Source organism: Leptodactylus fuscus, chromosome 2 (genome assembly GCF_031893055.1).
Source record: "Leptodactylus fuscus isolate aLepFus1 chromosome 2, aLepFus1.hap2, whole genome shotgun sequence".
Taxonomy (NCBI): domain Eukaryota; kingdom Metazoa; phylum Chordata; class Amphibia; order Anura; family Leptodactylidae; genus Leptodactylus; species Leptodactylus fuscus.
In genome coordinates, this window is record NC_134266.1 from 25,718,293 (window position 1) to 25,736,743 (window position 18,451).

The 18,451-nt window shown below is 40.3% G+C and overlaps 1 protein-coding gene and 1 long non-coding RNA gene across 3 annotated transcripts in view; one reads left to right on the forward strand and one right to left on the reverse strand.

The window, feature by feature from the left end:
- The window catches only part of ERG (ETS transcription factor ERG), a 138,802-nt gene that overhangs the window by 56,655 nt on the left and 63,696 nt on the right, over positions 1-18,451 (reverse strand). Inside the window, exon 1 of one of the 2 annotated variants that reach the window (XM_075263541.1) lies at positions 3,059-3,186. The exons of the other annotated variant lie outside the window; for it this stretch is intronic. Within the exon in view, the coding sequence (XP_075119642.1) occupies positions 3,059-3,076 (18 nt within the window). The 5' untranslated portion in view covers positions 3,077-3,186. Of the gene's footprint in view, positions 1-3,058; positions 3,187-18,451 lie in introns of those variants that run through there. 2 annotated transcript variants of the gene reach the window in all.
- LOC142193603 (uncharacterized) lies at positions 6,226-6,811 on the forward strand. Its single transcript, XR_012714992.1, has 3 exons — positions 6,226-6,280; positions 6,337-6,574; positions 6,611-6,811. It is a non-coding gene; the product is annotated as an uncharacterized LOC142193603 (long non-coding RNA).

Consider the following 18,451-nt stretch of genomic DNA (forward strand, 5'->3'; position numbering starts at 1 on the left):
CATACTTTTTCAAAGTTTACATTTGGGGTGGAATCACATGAGCAGTTTTTGTGCAGATTTTTTTTAAGCAAAGCCAGGAAGGAAAGACTGATAATTAACATCTCTTATGTATACACTGGTGCAAAAAACTACATCAAAAACATCACCAAAAACTTCCAGAGTGATTATAGCCCAGTGGATCAAAGCAGTAAAAACTTCTACTGAAAATTGTTCAACCAGGAGATATAATAGCAAAAATAAGAGCCAAAATTGATCAAATTCAGAAACTTATTAGGAAACAAAATCAAGTCTTGATTTTTACAAAATTTTCCTGGAGTAAAGGACTTAGGTTTACACATGGGGGTAGATAGCTGGGGCAATAATGGGGGGGGGGGGTAACTAGTTTTTATTGAAATTTGCATCACTAAGACATTTTTTGCTTTGGTTTCATCACATTTTTTAATGCATTTTTTTCGGTAATGTTTCAATGCTGTAAAAGCTTTTCTGATGAAAATTTGGTTCAGTCCCTACGCTACAAAATCATATGCAGTCAACTTTTCGAGCCATAAGCTTTGTATTTCCCATCCCTTTAAATCCACCATTGGCTTTGATTCAAAAACTGTATGAAAAACAAAAATAGTCATTAAAAGTTATATTTCTCCTCATTTTTACATCTACTTTTTGCTTTGGCTACGTGAAAAGTGAACATAAAGTGGCCCAAGTGCATATCTGAATCCAGTTTTTAGGCTATAGTCAGATGTAACAAATCAAAGATTAAAAAAAAAAAAAAATTGTGGGAAAAACTGCAAAAACTTATCTAAAAAAAAAAACAGTTTTTTCACTAGTCTGTGCATTTTTTCCTCCCACACCATATAGGTATATGGGGGAAAAGCAGCGTGTCCACAGGTAAAATCAATTAACATGCTGAGTTTTTCAAAAATGTAAGTTTTAAAAAATTCTGCATTCTCCCAAACATTTTTTTCCACAATGGGAGATGATATTAAATAAAATCTTGTTAACTTTGCTAGACCTGCTTGTTTCTCTGCTGCATTTCCACAACAGCTAAAATTGTCGGGTTTCCACTATGTGTGACCCTAGGCTTAAGGCTGGAACTACACAAAAAGTTTTTGTGGCACTTTTTTATGCAGTTTTATGAATCGAAATCAGAAGGGTATCCAAAAAGAAGGAAAAGTACAAAGACTAATAATTCTCTTGTGTTTCCACTCACAGCTCTAAAAACAAAATTTGTCACAATATCGTCCTGTATGATTCCACCTTAATACAGAATTTACTGTATAACAAATTTTTCTGGAAATTTTTGGTTGGAATAAGAATTTTTTGACTGTCAGGAGTGCATCCAAAAGGAAGGAAAGATAAATGAAAGACTAATACTTCTCTGTTGTATCCGCTCAAAAAAAATCCCCCCCAAAAAAAATTCCAGTCCACCTTATTATTCCCTTGAGGATAAAGTTCCTCAAAACACCATTAAAAATAAAAATAAATTCAAAAACACAACAAAAATGTTGCAACCCTAATCCTTATATTTGTGCTAGTTTTAACTGTCATGTTGCCTTTATATATATTTGTTCAAAATTGTGTATTTTTTACTTGTTCTGCTTTTGAACGAATAAAGTTTATAAAATCGTTAGAAGGAATAATTTCTAACAATTAAAAATAATAAAATTCAGAATTTCAGAAAACAAATAAGTCATAGGGGACATCAAAACCTAATTTTACAGAATTAAAGTGATGGGGTTTCTAGTAACTGGAAAAGGGAAGACTTTTTTTGAAATTTCACAACTTATTCAAAGAGCCCTTTTCTCTTTATATTTTAAATTCTTTTCAAATTTCTAATTTGATCTCCATTTTTGTATTTACTTTTGAAAAATTTTACTACTTTCTGGTTGTTTCTTTTTTACCCTTTTGTTCCCTTTTTCTCTATAGATGTTTCACTTTCCACAGTCTCCTGTTAACAAAACAATGTAAGTCTTATCAAGCCAGGCCAGACACTGAGAAGTGATAAAAATATAATAGTGCCTGGCATTACTGTTCCTGAAAATTCATACTACATCTCCCCAGCAGCTACGTGATCACATCTATCATGTACAATTTAACAAAAAATTCCAATATATAATAATTTTTTTTTTAGCAAATTCCCAGAATATGGCTCAATAATCTGCTTAGGATAGGTGTGGGGGGGTATAACTCATAATCTACTACATTACTTGTATGTTGTATGTAAATTATTGCATAGATATACATACATCATGAGACTATACTGCTAGGCAAACACAAATTACAACACAAATTAAGTTTTTGAATTTTGTAAATATAAAAATTAAAATTTTAAGAAGTACAAAAATAGATAAAATGTATTACATATATTGTAATCTAAAAAGTATCACGTTACATAGAGTATTAGTACATATATAATACAGAATATATAATATTACAATAATATGCAACTTTTTGAGCACTCATGTTATTATAAAATCATTAGATTAAAGATATTTTTACCTACCAGCGTATAAAAAAATAAATAATTCTGATATCTACCCATACCACATACAAAACAAACACACTAGTCCTACACATATTCAGCCCACCGTTTCAAATGGTAACAAAAATTAATTGGAAATCTATAAAGTTTTTGAAAAATTTTGCAGCTCAGTAAAAAAAAAAAAAAAAAATTCCAAAATCGTAGTCCAATTTACCGAACAAACCCCCCCCCCATCACTAGCCGTCCCTCTAAAATGAAGACAACACCAAATTTAAAACAAAAAAAAAAATTAGAATTGTTGGCTTCCCCAAGCCTCAATCACGAAATAAAAAATTACACTAAATACAACTTTTTTGCAGAGATTCACGTTTTTAAAGCTTGCGGATGGTTGAAATAGGAAAAAGGAAATTTACTAAGCGCTGCAAAGGAAATCTTGTTGCCTTCTATTGTGGCAGTGGGGGTGTTTCTTGCCCAACCCAAACTTATCTCTCTTGATTAAAAAAAAAAGAAGCAAAAATACAGAAAAAAAACCAAAAAGTTGCGAAACAAAGTAACGATAGCAGAACAGATTGACCTCACCTTGATCGTACTCGCCATCCTGCCGATCAGTTTTATTGATTCTATATTAAAAGTAAACTAAATTTTTTTTAGCCTCGCTCTGACCAGAAAGTAGAATTTGATGGTGTTGTTTGGAGCGGATGAGATTGTGCGAGCTCCGGGAAATGAAGTCAGGCAATGACAGGAAGAGAGTCCTATTGGTGCTGGCCTATGTTACTCTAAGAAACAGGATATTTGGGAGAACCAAGATAAGAGAGCTTGAAAACAATGATGTTTTTCTTGATGATACGTGCTAGAAGATATATATATATAATTTTTTTTTGTAAATGTCATATGCCCATGTCTGCTCAGGCAGGTGTGACACAAGGCAATGCTCAGTGATATGTAAGTTCAGGCAGGATACAGATGCTTGGAATTGCGAGCCAACTTTTTGTCTCAGTTTATTGTAGCCTCTCCCTTGAGGATAAGAACATGTTTTGTGTTCAAAATGGCAAAATTTTATGTCATTGTATGTGTCATTTTATGTTTCATTTACATTATTTATTACGACGTTTTACATGGAAATTCTATATTATAAGTCACTCTTTCTGTTGAGTTAGAAGGAGAGACGTGGGGCGCTGCCAAGAAAAATCTAAGGTCTATAGCCAGATCTAAAGACGACCCCGACCCTTCAATAATTCTCCACCAAAGCTCTTTTGGCTGTCAGCTATGCCCAATAAACTCCACACCTATAGGTTCACATTTGGTGTGGATAAGTGGGAGTGAGGAATAAGGTAGAGTCAGACAATCCTGGTGGTGATTTATCTCCCATAAGAACAAAGGATCGGGCATACTGAAATTCAACATGTCCGATCCTTTTTTCTCCAGCCCATGTCAAACATTGGCAAAATATTATATAAGAGAAAACTGGCCAATTCTGTTAAAATCAGCAATTTCTGAAGGGAGCTGGTGAGAAAAATCTAATGTCTAAGGCTAGCTCTAAAGATGCCCCATCCCCTTTAATAAATGTCAGCCAATCCGTAGCAAAGACCCCATAGACATGCACCCTTGGTGTGGCTAAGTGTGGGAGTGGGGAATAAGTTGGTGTCAGACACCTCCGGTAGTGATTTATTTCCCTTAAGGACAAAGGATCGGGCCTACTGAAATCCAACATGTCCAATCCTATGCTCATGTGTATTAGAAAATTGGCCAGGGGCCACATGGTGGCTCAGTGGTGAGCACTGCAGCCTTGCAGCGCTGGAGTCCTGGTGTTCAAATCTCACCAAGGGCAAAAAAACATCTGCAAGGAGTTTGTATGTTCTCCACGTGTTTGCATGGATTTCCATCCCATATTCCAAAAAAAAAGATAGGGAAAAATGTACATTGTGAGATCTATGTGGGCCTACAATCTACATTTAAAAAAGAAAATTGGCCAATTGAGTTAAAATCAGTGATGTACACAAATTTATGATTGGATGTAGGATACTGACAAGAAAAATCTCATTTCTATAGGCAGTTCGAAGACTGGTTTCCAATCTGATATGTATTAAATATAAAATGGTTGTCTCATAAAAGACACCTTTTAGGCCGTAGTCGCTGTGATCACCTGATTGCCCCAGGATCTGTCCTTGGTTGCCTATGTGCTATGTACATGGAGGTCATTCACATGTATGGACAGCTTGTGTCCATCTGATTGGGAGCAGCTAAGACCACAGTGCTCGACCCCTCTCTATGACACCCCTATGTCCAGTGTTTTCCCTCGAGGGTCTCATGTCTAAGCCTGACATATTTAGGGCAAAGTCAGACCAATCTGACCCTTTCTGATGGCTAGAACGAAATGGACTATACCGTAATAGGTGACTATATTGGGCCAACCATGTGACTTCCAGAGATAGGCACCAGACGGCAGTATCCAAACTGTCCTTTGACCAGATATGGCGGAATAATGTAGGAACCATATGGCACTAACTGTAGTGTCCTTCAGGACCATATGGTGGCGTAATTTGAGCAGTGTTACTTCATTATATTACATTATTAACTCAGCCTATGACAGTGTTATATGTTTACTCTGTAACAATATTATTTAGCCACTGTATGGTACTTTTTTTTAAAAACTTTATATGGAAGAATCTTGTAGGCACCATATAACACTATCTGTACTATGGCACAATATGATGGCTTCATGTAGGCACCATATAGCACTAGCTGTACTATTTAGCACTATATGATGGCTTCCTGTAGGGACCATGTTGCACTCTCTGTACTATGTGGCACTATATAATGGCTTCCTGTAGGGACCATATGGCACTATCTGTACTATGTGGAACTATATAATGGCTTCCTGTAGGCACCATATGGCACTATCTGTACTATGTGGCACTATATAATGGCTTCCAGTAGGGACCATATGGCACTATCTGTACTATGTGGCACTATATGATGGCTTCCTGTAGGAACCATATGGCACTATCTGTACTATTTGGCACTATATGATGTCTACTTCTAGGGACCATATGGCACTACCTGTATTATTTGGCACTATACGGTGGCTTCCTGTAGGCACATTATAGCACTATCTGTACTCTTCGGCACTATATGATACCTTCCTGTAGGGAACATATGGCACTATGTGAGCAGTGCTGGTCCATTCCCCCCCCCCCCCCCCAACAATACCATGAGGGCTACCTCTCTCCAAAACCTCCACCATGGTATTACACAAGCAGTAGGAGGGCAGCCCCACTTTATTATTTATGCCTCGTAGGCCCTTTTTATTAGTTGTGATTGTGGTTATCTTGTAGAACAGATACCAGGCTCCATAGTGCGGTATTTCAGGAGAAATATGGGAAAGCTATAATTAATGAACTTGGTGATAAGAAAGTTATCAGACGCGGGACACATTTTCTGGCAAGCCAAGCCTCAGCCTACAATTCTACACAAAGGGAGTTATTTTCCAAAAATTAAAGTGCATATAATATTATAATACTGCAGGATAGTGGCGGCCATATGTACAAAAGTGACAACAAGATGTGCAGACATATTAAAAGTAAAGGGGAAAGACATGCCTGGAGAGGACAGAAGTATCTGAAAAGGTAAAAATGTCTGGAGAGGATAGAGATGTCTGGATAGGACAGAGGTGTCTGGAGCGGACAGAGGTGTTTAGAGAGGTAGAGGTGTCTAGAGAGGTAGAGGTGTCTGGAGATGATAGAGATGTCCAGATAGGACAGAGGTGTCTGGAGAGAACAGAAGTGTCTGGAGAGGACAGAGGTGTCTGTAGAGGTAGAGGTGTCTGGAGATGATAGAGATGTCCAGATAGGACAGAGGTGTCTGGAGAGAACAGAAGTGTCTGGAGAGGACAGAGGTGTCTGTAGAGGTAGAGGTGTCTGGAGATGATAGAGATGTCTGGAGAGGACAGAGGTGTCTGGAGAAGACAGTGGTGTCTGGAGAGGATAGAGGTGTCTGGATAAGACAGAGGTGTCTGGAGAGGATACAAGTGTCTGGAGAGGTAGAGGTGTCTGGAGAGAACAGAAGTGTCTGGAGAGGATAGAGGTGTCTGGAGAGGTAGAGGAGTCTAGAGAGGTAGAGGTGTCTGGAAAGAATAGAAGTGTCTGGAAAGGACAGAGGTGTCTGGAGAGGACAGTGGTGTCTGGAGAGGATAGAGGTGTCTGGATAAGACAGAGGTGTCTGGAGAGGATACAAGTGTCTGGAGAGGTAGAGGTGTCTGGAGAGAACAGAAGTGTCTGGAGAGGATAGAGGTGTCTGGAGAGGATAGAGGTGTCTGGAGAGGATAGAAGTATCTGAAGATGTAAAGATGTCTGGAGAGCACAGAGATGTCTGGAAAGAACAGAGATGTCTGGAGAGGATAGAGGTGTCCGGAGAGGATAGAGGTGTCTGGATAGGATAGAAGTATCAGAAGATGTAAAGATGTCTGGAGAGGACAGAGATGTCTGGAGAGGACAGAGATGTCTGGAGAGGATAGAGGTGTCTAGAGAGGATAGAGGTATATGGCGAAGTAGAGGTGTCTGGAGAATAAAAGTATATGGAGGGGCAGAGGTGTCTGGAGGGGACAGAAGTATCTGAAGAGATAGCGGTGTTGGGTGGGAATAGATGGGCATAGAGGTCCCCTCCAGACAGCTGTTTCCACCAGAAACCTCATATCACATATTCACTTGCTTTACAGACACCAATCAGGTTAGTCGGGTCACATAACAAGTAAATATGGAGAGCGCCACCTAGGAGATACAGTAATATTGGAAATATGAGAATTATATTCTACTCAGTGCTCATATATGTACCCCCCAATGATACAAAAACACATGGAGACAGCTCGGGATGTGCTTATGGCTTGTATAATACAATCTAGAGACAAATAAGTGGATGATAAGAGCTATTCTGGGCTAAAATCTTTATCTGCAAGATTGAAATAGTAAAATAGAGGATGTGCACGAGAGGTCGCATCCTGTCATCTGCGCCCTGGACACGGTGCCGTGAGATAACACTGAATTGTTTTCTTATCACTTCCCCCACATAAACACATACAAAATACATTTAGCTTCTACTGTGAGAAGACTTGGCCCTGTCTGGGCTCGAGGGGTTAAAGGCGCACTATGGGAGAAGTCACAACAGGACGTGGTTTATGGACAGCCTTGTAAGTACACAGTCCGCCATTTGAGAGAGCTCACAGCAAATATTCAGGACTACTGGATGGTCATAGACTAGTGTGGAATAGTTTATTGGATGGGTAAATAGAAAATATGTCCATGGTCAGATTTTGTCCAGCATCAGATTCATAGACCTTAATTTTTTCTCTCTTTCCTGCACCCTCCTGCCACTTTGACAATGCAGTTGTATGACATGCACAAGTAAAGTCATTTTTGGGGAAAGGAATTCTTGGATTCCCAGGACAGAATCTGATCTCTTTGTTGGTGCCATTTACACAACCTCTCTACACAAGCTTTTCATGAGCCTGACACTCCTAACTTTTGTGCACCCTCCTGCCACTTATTGCTATATTATGATGAACACAAGCCATGGTCTTTTTTGGAGATAATTTCTTGCAATCCCAGGACAGAATCCAGTCCAAATTTAGTGCTAATTCACATCCCTTAAGTATGAGAAATTGAAGCCTGATACTTTTTTTTACCATTGGCACCCTCATGCTACTTTAACAATGCAGTCTTATAACATGCACAAGTCATTTTTAGGGAAAGGTTTTCTTGTATTCCCAGAATAGAATCTGATCTCATTATTGGTGCTATGTACACAGTATTTCTGCACAAAGCTTTATTATGACCAAGCAAAGCCTGACACTCCTTACTTTCGTGCACCCTCCTCCCAATTACTTTCTGGCAATTGTAAGACAGAATCCAGTCCCAGTTTAGTGTTAATACACATCTCCTAAGTATGACTAATTGAAGTCTGATATGCTTTACCTTTATGCACCCTCCTGTCACTTTACTGATGTTGTAGTATAATAAGCACAAACCATGGTATTTTTGGGGGTTTTTTTTTCAAATCCAGGACACAATCCGATCTCAGTTTAGTGCTAATACACATTTCCTAAGTATGACTGATTGTAGCCTCACACTCTTTTTTCACCTTTTTTTCACCCTCCTGCCACTTTAGTAATACAGTCTCATAGCAGTAGTATGATGAGCAAGGGTATTTTTGAGGAAAAGATTTCTTACAATTCCAGGGCAGAATCTAGTCCCAGTTTGGTGCTAACTAAATAGCCACAAAGTATGACTGATTAAAACACCTTTTACTTTTGTGCGTCCTCCTGCCACTTTAATGACGCAGTCTCATTGCTTTATTATGATGAGCAAAAGCCATGTTTTTTTTTTGGAAAAGGTTTTCTTGCAATTTAAGGGCAGAATCCTATCACAGTTTGGTGCTAGATACACAACCACAAAATATGACTATTTGAAGCCTGGCACTCTGCTCTAGTGCACCCTCCTACCACTTTAATGTAGTATCATTGCTGTATTATTACTGTATAATCAATATAAGGCTAGGTTTTTTGTTTGTTTGTTTGTTTTTGGGGGGGCGGAACCTATAATATGATTGGGTGAAGCTCCCCAATTCATTGTTTGAATCTTGCAACTAATAGTGTTCCCGACTTCATGTTACCCTCATATGCACATAAAATTGGGAACCTGGTACTATAGATCTGTCTACCACAATGGGTGGCAAGCAATGAGGACTTGATGGTTTCATTACAGGACTAAACAAGCAGTATGTCGGGAGAGAGAGGAAGGCTGTTTTGATCAGCTAATGTTGTTGTAATTTGTGCCTCTGTTATTCCTCCTGGAAATATAAAATCGATAACTGGTTGTTTCCATTTCTTTTGACAGCGTGAGGGTGCCTACAAGAGAGCTATAAATAAGCCAAAGACAGTAGCAAGCGTCATTCTCCAGTTTTCCCATACAAAGCAGTAATACCTCCTATGTGTATACAGCGAGTATTGCTTATGATCAGGACGGAGTTAACAGATTTGTTGCGTCACTTGAGTCCTCATAGCACGGTCACATCAAAGTGAAGTATACAGGAGACAGAACAAAGAAGGACTTGGCAGCCAGCGATCTCAACGGGAGCGGAAAACACAGGAAGGACTATTATGCTTCAGCCCGCCATGCTGACATCCTGATGTAATGTAATCAATACAGATCAGCTCCATCATCATCATCATCATCATCGCCATGGCTCACAATCACATTGGTCCAACCTGGTCTCTCCTAATCTCTTCTGGTTTAGTCCTGACATACACTAATGTCTCAAGGGGCAAATCTTGGGTTTCTCTGTCCTGAGGGTGTGAAATGGCTCTCACTAGACGGCCCCAAGCCTGAGGACTGTATACAGTTTTGTCTTGAATGTTCGTACGGCGGTTTGCAGCAGCTCGGCTTGCAAAACATCAGCAATGTGTTGGGCTGCCATATATATGAAATAGTTGTATTGGGTATGGGCACAAGTCCTGGTCAATGTCAAACTCAGGGTCCCAGTGAAGCAAAGAAACAGATATATCCTCTAAGCCACCATGTGGTAATATTCACTGTGAACGACCATGTTGATCTACCCACTGAGCCACCATGCTGTCATACCCACCAAGTCACTATGCTATTGTAACTAGCAAGCCACCAAGCTGTTGTAACCACAAATTGCATTGCTATCCTAGCCACTAAGCCAACATGCTATCCAAGCCACTGAGTCATCATACTGCCCTACCTACTGAGCCACCGTGTTGTCATGTCCACCAAGTCATTATGCTATCCTAACCACTGAACCACCATGCTATTCAAGCTTCTGACCCAGCCTGCTGTCCTATCTCCCGAGCCACCATTCTGTCTTATCCATCAAGCCAACATGCTCTCTTTACTCACTGAGTCATCATACTATCTTACTCACCAAGTTAACATGCTATCCTAGCTGCCAAAGCACTATGCTACCCAAGCCACTGAGCCACCATACTACCCTACCGACTGAGCCACCATGCTGTTATACCCACCAAGTCATCATTCTATCTAGCCACTGAACCACCATGCTATTAAAACGGTTGACCCAGCATGCTGTCCAACCGATCAAGCCTTCATACTATCCATACCTACTAAGCCTACCAAATCATCATACCTTCCTAACCACCAAGCCACCATGATGTCTTATTCACTGAGCCATTATGTTGTCCAGTCTATTGAGAATAAATGCTGCCTTTGTCACTGAGCCACCATGCTGTCTGACCACTGCCCCACTGTCCTAGACATACAATTATCCTTATAACCGTTCCTTCAATACCTCACACTATAACATTCAGTATTTCCTGCTTGTCCTCTACAGAAGTCTATAGGATCGGCGTACACTAGAGGGCGCCACACACTCTCCTTATTACTCTCCAGCCAATCTTGTCTTTATTATACAGAAGTCTGGGAGACGACCGTCTGGGCGCAAACATAAAACAAAGAAGGTCACCTGCTCGGTGGCAGAAACTTCTAATAAACTCCCAACATCTTTCAAGCCTTCTCCTTTTTATTGTATTTTTTTTATTTTACTGCCAGATGATAATTAAAAGGGGCTTTGTGTAATCCCGAGTCTAACAAGCCACAGGAGCGGGGGAGTCGTGGGCCCGGCAGATGCCCCCCACCATCCTCTTATCAAAGATTCCTCTCCCATCTTGCTCCAAGCTGTTTTGCATTTTTCTGCTTTCTGGTGCAGGACGGAACGTCTTCTGGAGTTTTCTGTATTATTGTGTCTTATGGCAGCCGGCACTGCGTATGATCACATCTGTACAACATCCCCCCAGCGCGCCCTTCCAAAATTCTTCCTCTAAATGTGTGCGTCCAAGCTGTATCCTCAGTGAACTTCTGCTGAAGATCTGGGGATAGCCCACCAGGCCTGTCAATCACATGTCACCCGGCCTCTAGCGCCTGGAAATCAAACCACTCGCTGAGGGTTTGGCACAATGGCAGGACTAGATGAATAGTTGTCACGTGGCGCGGGGATATTAGCACCCGTTACTCTCCGCTGGACCCAATCACTCACATCTGCTTTTGATCTAGTGTTTAGGAAAAGTCAAATTGATAAAGTTTTTAGGTGTAGCATCCATTTTTTTCTGATACAGAGCTCCGAATCCCCTGTATAGATATAGAATTATACAATACAATCTGTACTACCTTCAGCCACCACTAGACGGAGCTCAGGAGCTTACTGAACCATAGAGTTCAATGTATAAACTGTCTGCATTGAGCTACTAAGCTCCCCCTAGTGGTGAGTGCAGGAAGACAGAACTATGACAACTTGTGGTCCCGCCATCACAGGTGGGACAATGTTCTTACTCCTTATTGCCTGTTTTAGCCTTCAGGACAAGGCCCACGTTTTTGATTTTTTTTTTCATTCCTGTTTTTGATTTTGCCAAAACATATTGTATTTTTTAATGGAACTGTTGTAGAGTTCAGATTATTAACCAAAAATGTTTTTGCTTTTTTGTTGGTTTTTTTTAAAGATTTTTTAAATTTGGGGGGTTATTTATTGAGGCTTTTTTCATGGTTCATCATCCGGTATCTATGATTTATTCCTTGGGCCAGTTCGGTTATAGCAATGCCCAATTTATAATATTTTTTTTCTCTCCATAGTCCAAGGGCCACAGGTTTTACATTATTCAATAGATCGAACTGTCTAAGGGCCTATTTTCTGTGGAATGAGCTGCTGTTTTCATGGTTCTCTTTTGGGGTTTGTTCAACTTTTTGACCCCTTTTTGTTCCATTTTTTGGGAAGCAAAATGAGCAAAAACAGCACTTTATGATTTACTTATTTATAGTCATGAAATATATTAAATATACTGAGCAGAGATCTTACAGATATTGGCTTCTTCCCTTGCCGGTCCAGTGAAGTGTAAATGTCATCACCAGACCTGGCGCCCCCTATTGGCAGGTGTTTGGATGACAGTTATACTGAGGGGAAGGAATGGACAATACCAATATTACAGATCAAGTAAAAATACAATGATGGTGTCAAAAGAGTGACACTTGGCTGCTATCTGCTTGCTTTAAAAACAGCGCCACACCTGTGCACAGGTTGTGTGAGGTATTGCAGGTCAATATTCAATATAGCTAAGCTGCAATAGGTCCCATTTGTCACATCTTAGCCCCATATAGATAAAAAGTTCGAGCCCCTTTTCTTCCTATCCACTGGCTTAGATCCCACAGTTTACATTTTGCAGTTTCTCAGATTTATTATACATATTTGGAGATTTCTTTAGGATGGGATTTCTGTAGAAAGACTAAAAGGGGCTCCATTTTACTAAATAATAATAGGGCCCCTGTCCCCACAGGGATCATGGGATGGCTACTAGGGAACACGTGTGAGCTAATGTAAGGGTGAGCATATAACTGAACATTTTCTTAAAGGGAATGTGTCACCAAAAATGGCCTACTTATAAAGCAATTTTTTAAATTCAATATTTTTTTTGTATTTTCTATGTCATATATATTTGTTTTGTATTTTTTTTAAATCACTATGTCTTGCTATTTTAACTCTGGCAACTAAGCCTAAGAATAGATTGATGCTTTCCAATTCTGTAAGGGGGTTCTCTGCAGCAGCCATCTCATTTGCATCACAGAAAATATTACAATAGAAGATAACACCTCTATAGATTACACCATGAATACATCATTAGGCCGGGTTCACACAGAGTATTGTGGCTCGTCATTTGGTGCGTACACGCCGCGGGATCTTTTGCAGGCCGTATACGCTCCCATTGTTTTCAATGGGAGCCGGTACCGTACACGCAGCGCTATTTTGCGCCCGCTGCAAAATCACGGCCGCAAAATAGCGCCGCGTGTAGGGTACTGGCTCCCATTGAAAACAATGGGAGCGTATACGGCCCGCAAAAGATCCCGCGGCGTGTACGCACCAAATGACGAGCCACAATACTCCGTGTGAACCCGGCCTTACACCAATGAGTGACTATAGATGATGTCACAGCTCAGTTCCTCCCCCGCCTTCATAGAGCATGTCTAGAAAACTGTCTGACCAACAATTGACATCAAAGAGAACCATGTAATGCTCAATTTCCCCTCTGGGGGCACTGCAGGGAAACTGAACACTTTCTGCAATTGTCTACTACAGTCCTATTTTTAGAAGGCCAAAAGTGGACAACCCCTTTAAGTGGGTCACCCAAAGAGAGAAAATAGTGAAACTCAGTTTGACCGGAGCTTGAAAGTGCATTGAAGCAAAACCGTGAATTTAATTTGGCCCATCTGAGAACGATCACTTTATACTTATTGCAAGTCCAAAACCAACAAGGTGCGTGCCGAAAACAAATCTCCAGAAAAATCTAAACACAGAGGTTAAAATATCTACTAGACATGTAAAAATAGCCTCTCTACACACCCATACACCCACAGCCCATCTCTGCACTGCTTGTTACCCTAAACCCCAGCTGTCTCCATTTATAACTCAACACGTGAAACGGACTCTTAAAGGGATAATTCACCTTAAACCCAAGTATTCAGAGAGCTCATTAACATCCAGGTATAGATATAGTAATATAGAAGATTTTGGGAAAAGTGGAACCTACACACCTTCTATTTTGGTCTACAGTTCAGGAATTACTAGGATTTGTTTACAAAAAAATTCAATCTTCATGTCTAGGACTCTTTTGCCCCCTAGTGGTGAAAAGAGGAATTATCTTGGATGTCATGTTGAACATATTCACCTTAATGTATGCATATTAGTAAACTGTGCGTGAATAAACCTGGACAACATCAGCAGGTGCTCAGTAAACACCCCCCCCCCCCCCCCCTCATGAGACTACAAAAACATACTCATAGGATATTTGGCTTAATATGAAGTCGGTCCCACTTAACTGGAGTGTCACCAGAACCAGCATATCACCTCAGCCCTGCAGATAGATAGGTTACTGTCACCAGAACCAGCATATCACCTCAGCCCTGCAGATAGATAGGTTACTGTCACCAGAACCAGCATATCACCCCAGCCCTGCAGATAGATAGGTTAGTGTCACCAGAACCAGTATATCACCCCAGCCCTGCAGATAGATAGGTTAGTGTCACCAGATCCAGCATATCACCCCAGCCCTGCAGATAGATAGGTTAGTGTCACCAGAACCAGCATATCACCCCAGCCTGCAGATAGATAGGTTAGTGTCACCAGAACCAGCATATCACCCCAGTCCTGCAGATAGATAGGTTAGTGTCACCAGATCCAGCATATCACCCCAGCCCTGCAGATAGATAGGTTAGTGTCACCAGAACCAGCATATCACCCCAGCCTGCAGATAGATAGGTTAGTGTCACCAGAACCAGCATATCACCCCAGTCCTGCAGATAGATAGGTTAGTGTCACCAGATCCAGCATAGCACCCCAGCCCTGCAGATAGATAGGTTAGTGTCTCCAGAACCAGCATATCACCCCAGCCCTGCAGATAGATAGGTTAGTGTCACCAGAACCAGCATATCACCCCAGCCTGCAGATAGATAGGTTAGTGTCACCAGAACCAGCATATCACCCCAGTCCTGCAGATAGATAGGTTAGTGTCACCAGAACCAGCATATCACCCCAGTCTGCAGATAGATAGGTTAGTGTCACCAGAACCAGCATATCACCCCAGCCCTGCAGATAGATAGGTTAGTGTCACCAGAACCAGCATATCACCCCAGTCCTGCAGATAGATAGGTTAATGTCACCAGAACCAGCATATCATCCCAGCCCTGCAGATAGATAGGTTAATGTTACCATGATCTAGTCCTATTTTTTGACAGGCCATTAAACTGGTCCCTCAAAAAATCTATCATGTGACTAGCCCAATGAAAATGAATTGATTTTAGTGCAGCTGTGAAAAAAAACATTGTCTATGTGAACAGACTTACTCTTAAACATAAAGAAAAAGCAAAATATTTCTTGTAAAACCAACAAAAACATCAAAATTAAGAACACTGAATGTATCAATATAAAATCCTATTAGTTATGGAAAAAAAAACCTATAAACATACAATAGCGTTATTGTTTTGACCAGCACATATGTAAACTGGGTAGAAGCGGGGTGGACATTAAGGGGATAATGGCGCTGTCTATAGAGGTGAGTGGGATTTGCAGTGAGGCGGCCGGTGACTGATGGCGGTGCTGTATGACGCCCCCAGTGTTTATACAGCCTGCGTATACTCCGTGCTCTGATCTCTGGTCTACACGTAATCTTCTGTACAGAGTTGCAGATATATGGAAACCAGATGTTGAACAAGTGCTTAGATTGTACTTCCAAGCACCTTGACCTAGTCTTATTATTCAATCATCCCTGAAAAACACACGAGAGCACAGGCCTCAGACATATGGTGCAGAACATGGCCGTATAAAAAATGGCTGTCTGGGCTGTCTGCGCCCTGTTAGGTCATGTGGACATCTTAGCGTTTTCTGTTCTGGACCCCTCCTCTAGGAATCAAAGCGAACAAGCAGCGACCCCTGCTATACCAGAACCGGGTCATTCATCTGTTATTTGGTGGTCATTGATGTGAAAGACCACATGTAATACTACCCATGTCCACTAGTGGCCTCTGCAGGGAATATAACCTGACAACCTCCTCTGATCTGTGGGGGTCCTGGGGCTGGGTCTTATTAAAGGGGTGGTCTGGGATAAGGAATCTTCCTTACAAAAATCACAAGTTTCCCTTAAGGTAGAAAAGATGAAAACTGGGTAAGTTAGAGACTATGGCTGCTATCCTGTTGTATCATATCAAACATCATCTATTCGAGGCCTAAATGTTTCACGCCCAGGAGATATCGTCATTGTAACAAAATCTTTTTCTACAGTAAAAAAATTGTCTTATATAAGAGAGTTTAGTGAATATTCCGGAGAAAATGCGGCTAAATCCTTCGCTCTGACCCCAATCTTCTGAGGAGGCTCGGCCGCGCTCTGCCAGGAGAACATTGTGCCTCAGAGCCATTGTATCAGAATAAGGCGCATCCAATTTATATTAATATACTTGGCCAGACACAGATATTAAAATTCCTCTTTTTTTTTTTTTGCTTTTCTTTTTTTCTGCTCCAGTGATGGTCGCCCGTGGTATGACAGCGAGATCTACTGAGGTTATTGCCTTTGTGTTGCCTGGGGGTGGGACCATATGTTTTACATTTTGGATGAATTGCCTTCATGCCATCTCCCTCTATCCACATAGGTAAACGGTACGGATTTTACGTGTACGTTCCAAAGTAACCCCTTTAGTACTATCATAGTGGACTCAGATCCCAGATGTAGAAAATAAATTAAAATATTATTCTTAATTTTTACAATTTTTTTTTTTTATACATTTCTTTTTATTATTCCTTTCAATTTTTTTAGTCTGAGTATTTTTGTATTTTTTATAAAGTTCCCACTGTTTGGTCATCTATTTTTTGTATATACTAGCCTCTGCCCGCGTGTTGTTGACATTGATTATCCGCCTATATTCAAGCAAATGGTTGCCGTCGATGGTTTGCCTGCTCCGGCATTTCTGCAGCTCTTAACTGTCCTGCTGCTGAACTTGTAACTCGCACCGTGCCTGTGTTTGTTATGGCATCTCAGCAGCTCGCTGGTACGCCATACAATGAGCATGTTGTTGGTGTTGATGATTGGCCTGCTCCAGCATTGTGGCAGCTGTCAAGCTGGCCTGCCGTTGAACTTGTTCCTCGCGCTGTGCCCGTGATTGTTCCAGCATCTCAGAAACTCGCTGGGACGACAAATAATGAGCGTGTTGTTGGCGCCGATGATTCCCCTCAGCTCCGCTTTGGGAGAAGTCTGTGACTTCTGGCTACCTTCATAGCTCTCGTTGTTTTAGAATTTTGCAACAAATTAGATTTTTTCCCCCCGGCATGTTTAAAAGTAGCAAACTGCGAATTTGGATTAAAGGTGTTTTCCCATCCAGTGTGTGGGCAATGTCTGGAGCAGATCAGATAATATGCAAATGAATGTACAGAATGGAGTGAGGGTTAGCTGTGTGTTTACACATACAATTAACAGACCTGGGACCTGAGCTAAGCTGCTGCAAGAGCAGTGTAATATAGTATGTGAACATAAATTCATAACAGTCGTTAAGTCATGTCATTTACCGGGATAAAAAGTAGCCGATGTGTTAATCGAGGTTACAAACTATGCGCCAAATTTCATCCAAATCTATTCTGCCATTTTTGCGTGATTGAGGAACAAACACACAAACTTTCACATTTATAATAATAGTAGGATTTACAAAAAATAGATATATGGCAAAAACAATATATATTTTTGTATTTTTTTTTTGGCCCAGAGTTAAATTAAAAAAATAAAATTGCGACTGTTTGAAAATTTCCTTGGGACTTAAAACTAAATATAAGGGCATGAAAAATGGATGAAATTCATTGGCCAATTTTATCTTTTTTGGTCCAACCCACTCAACCATTTTTAATGGCCCTCAAACGGATGCAAATCTGTAATAATGTAAGTTGAAAATGGGTCATTTATTTAGGAACATGCTCAATTTTCTAACCGTCCTTACAAAATGGACATGTCCGGTACATGTCGGGTGCATGGAGCCTAAGTGATACAATCTCTATGGCGTTTTTTTGTCCAGAATCGGCCCAGTTCTCTAATAGTCTATAGCGCTAACCATCCCCTGGGGACCTAAAACTATAAATGTAAAATATATAATCCGTAATTTAAAAAATAATGTTTTTAAAGAGCCAACTTTTTCCAACTTTTTGATATTTTACTACAATAATAATTATAATTTTTAGTTTTATTGTTTCTTTATAATTATTATTATTTATTTATTTTTGGGATGTGTGAAAATCTCTTAGAAATGCCCTAAATAACTTTTTTAAAAATTGTAAACATTTAAAAGTAAAAAATAAATTAACTAGCCCTAACAAAAAAATAAGACATAACATTTAGCCCTTTACAATAACGTCAGGAAAAAAATATATAAA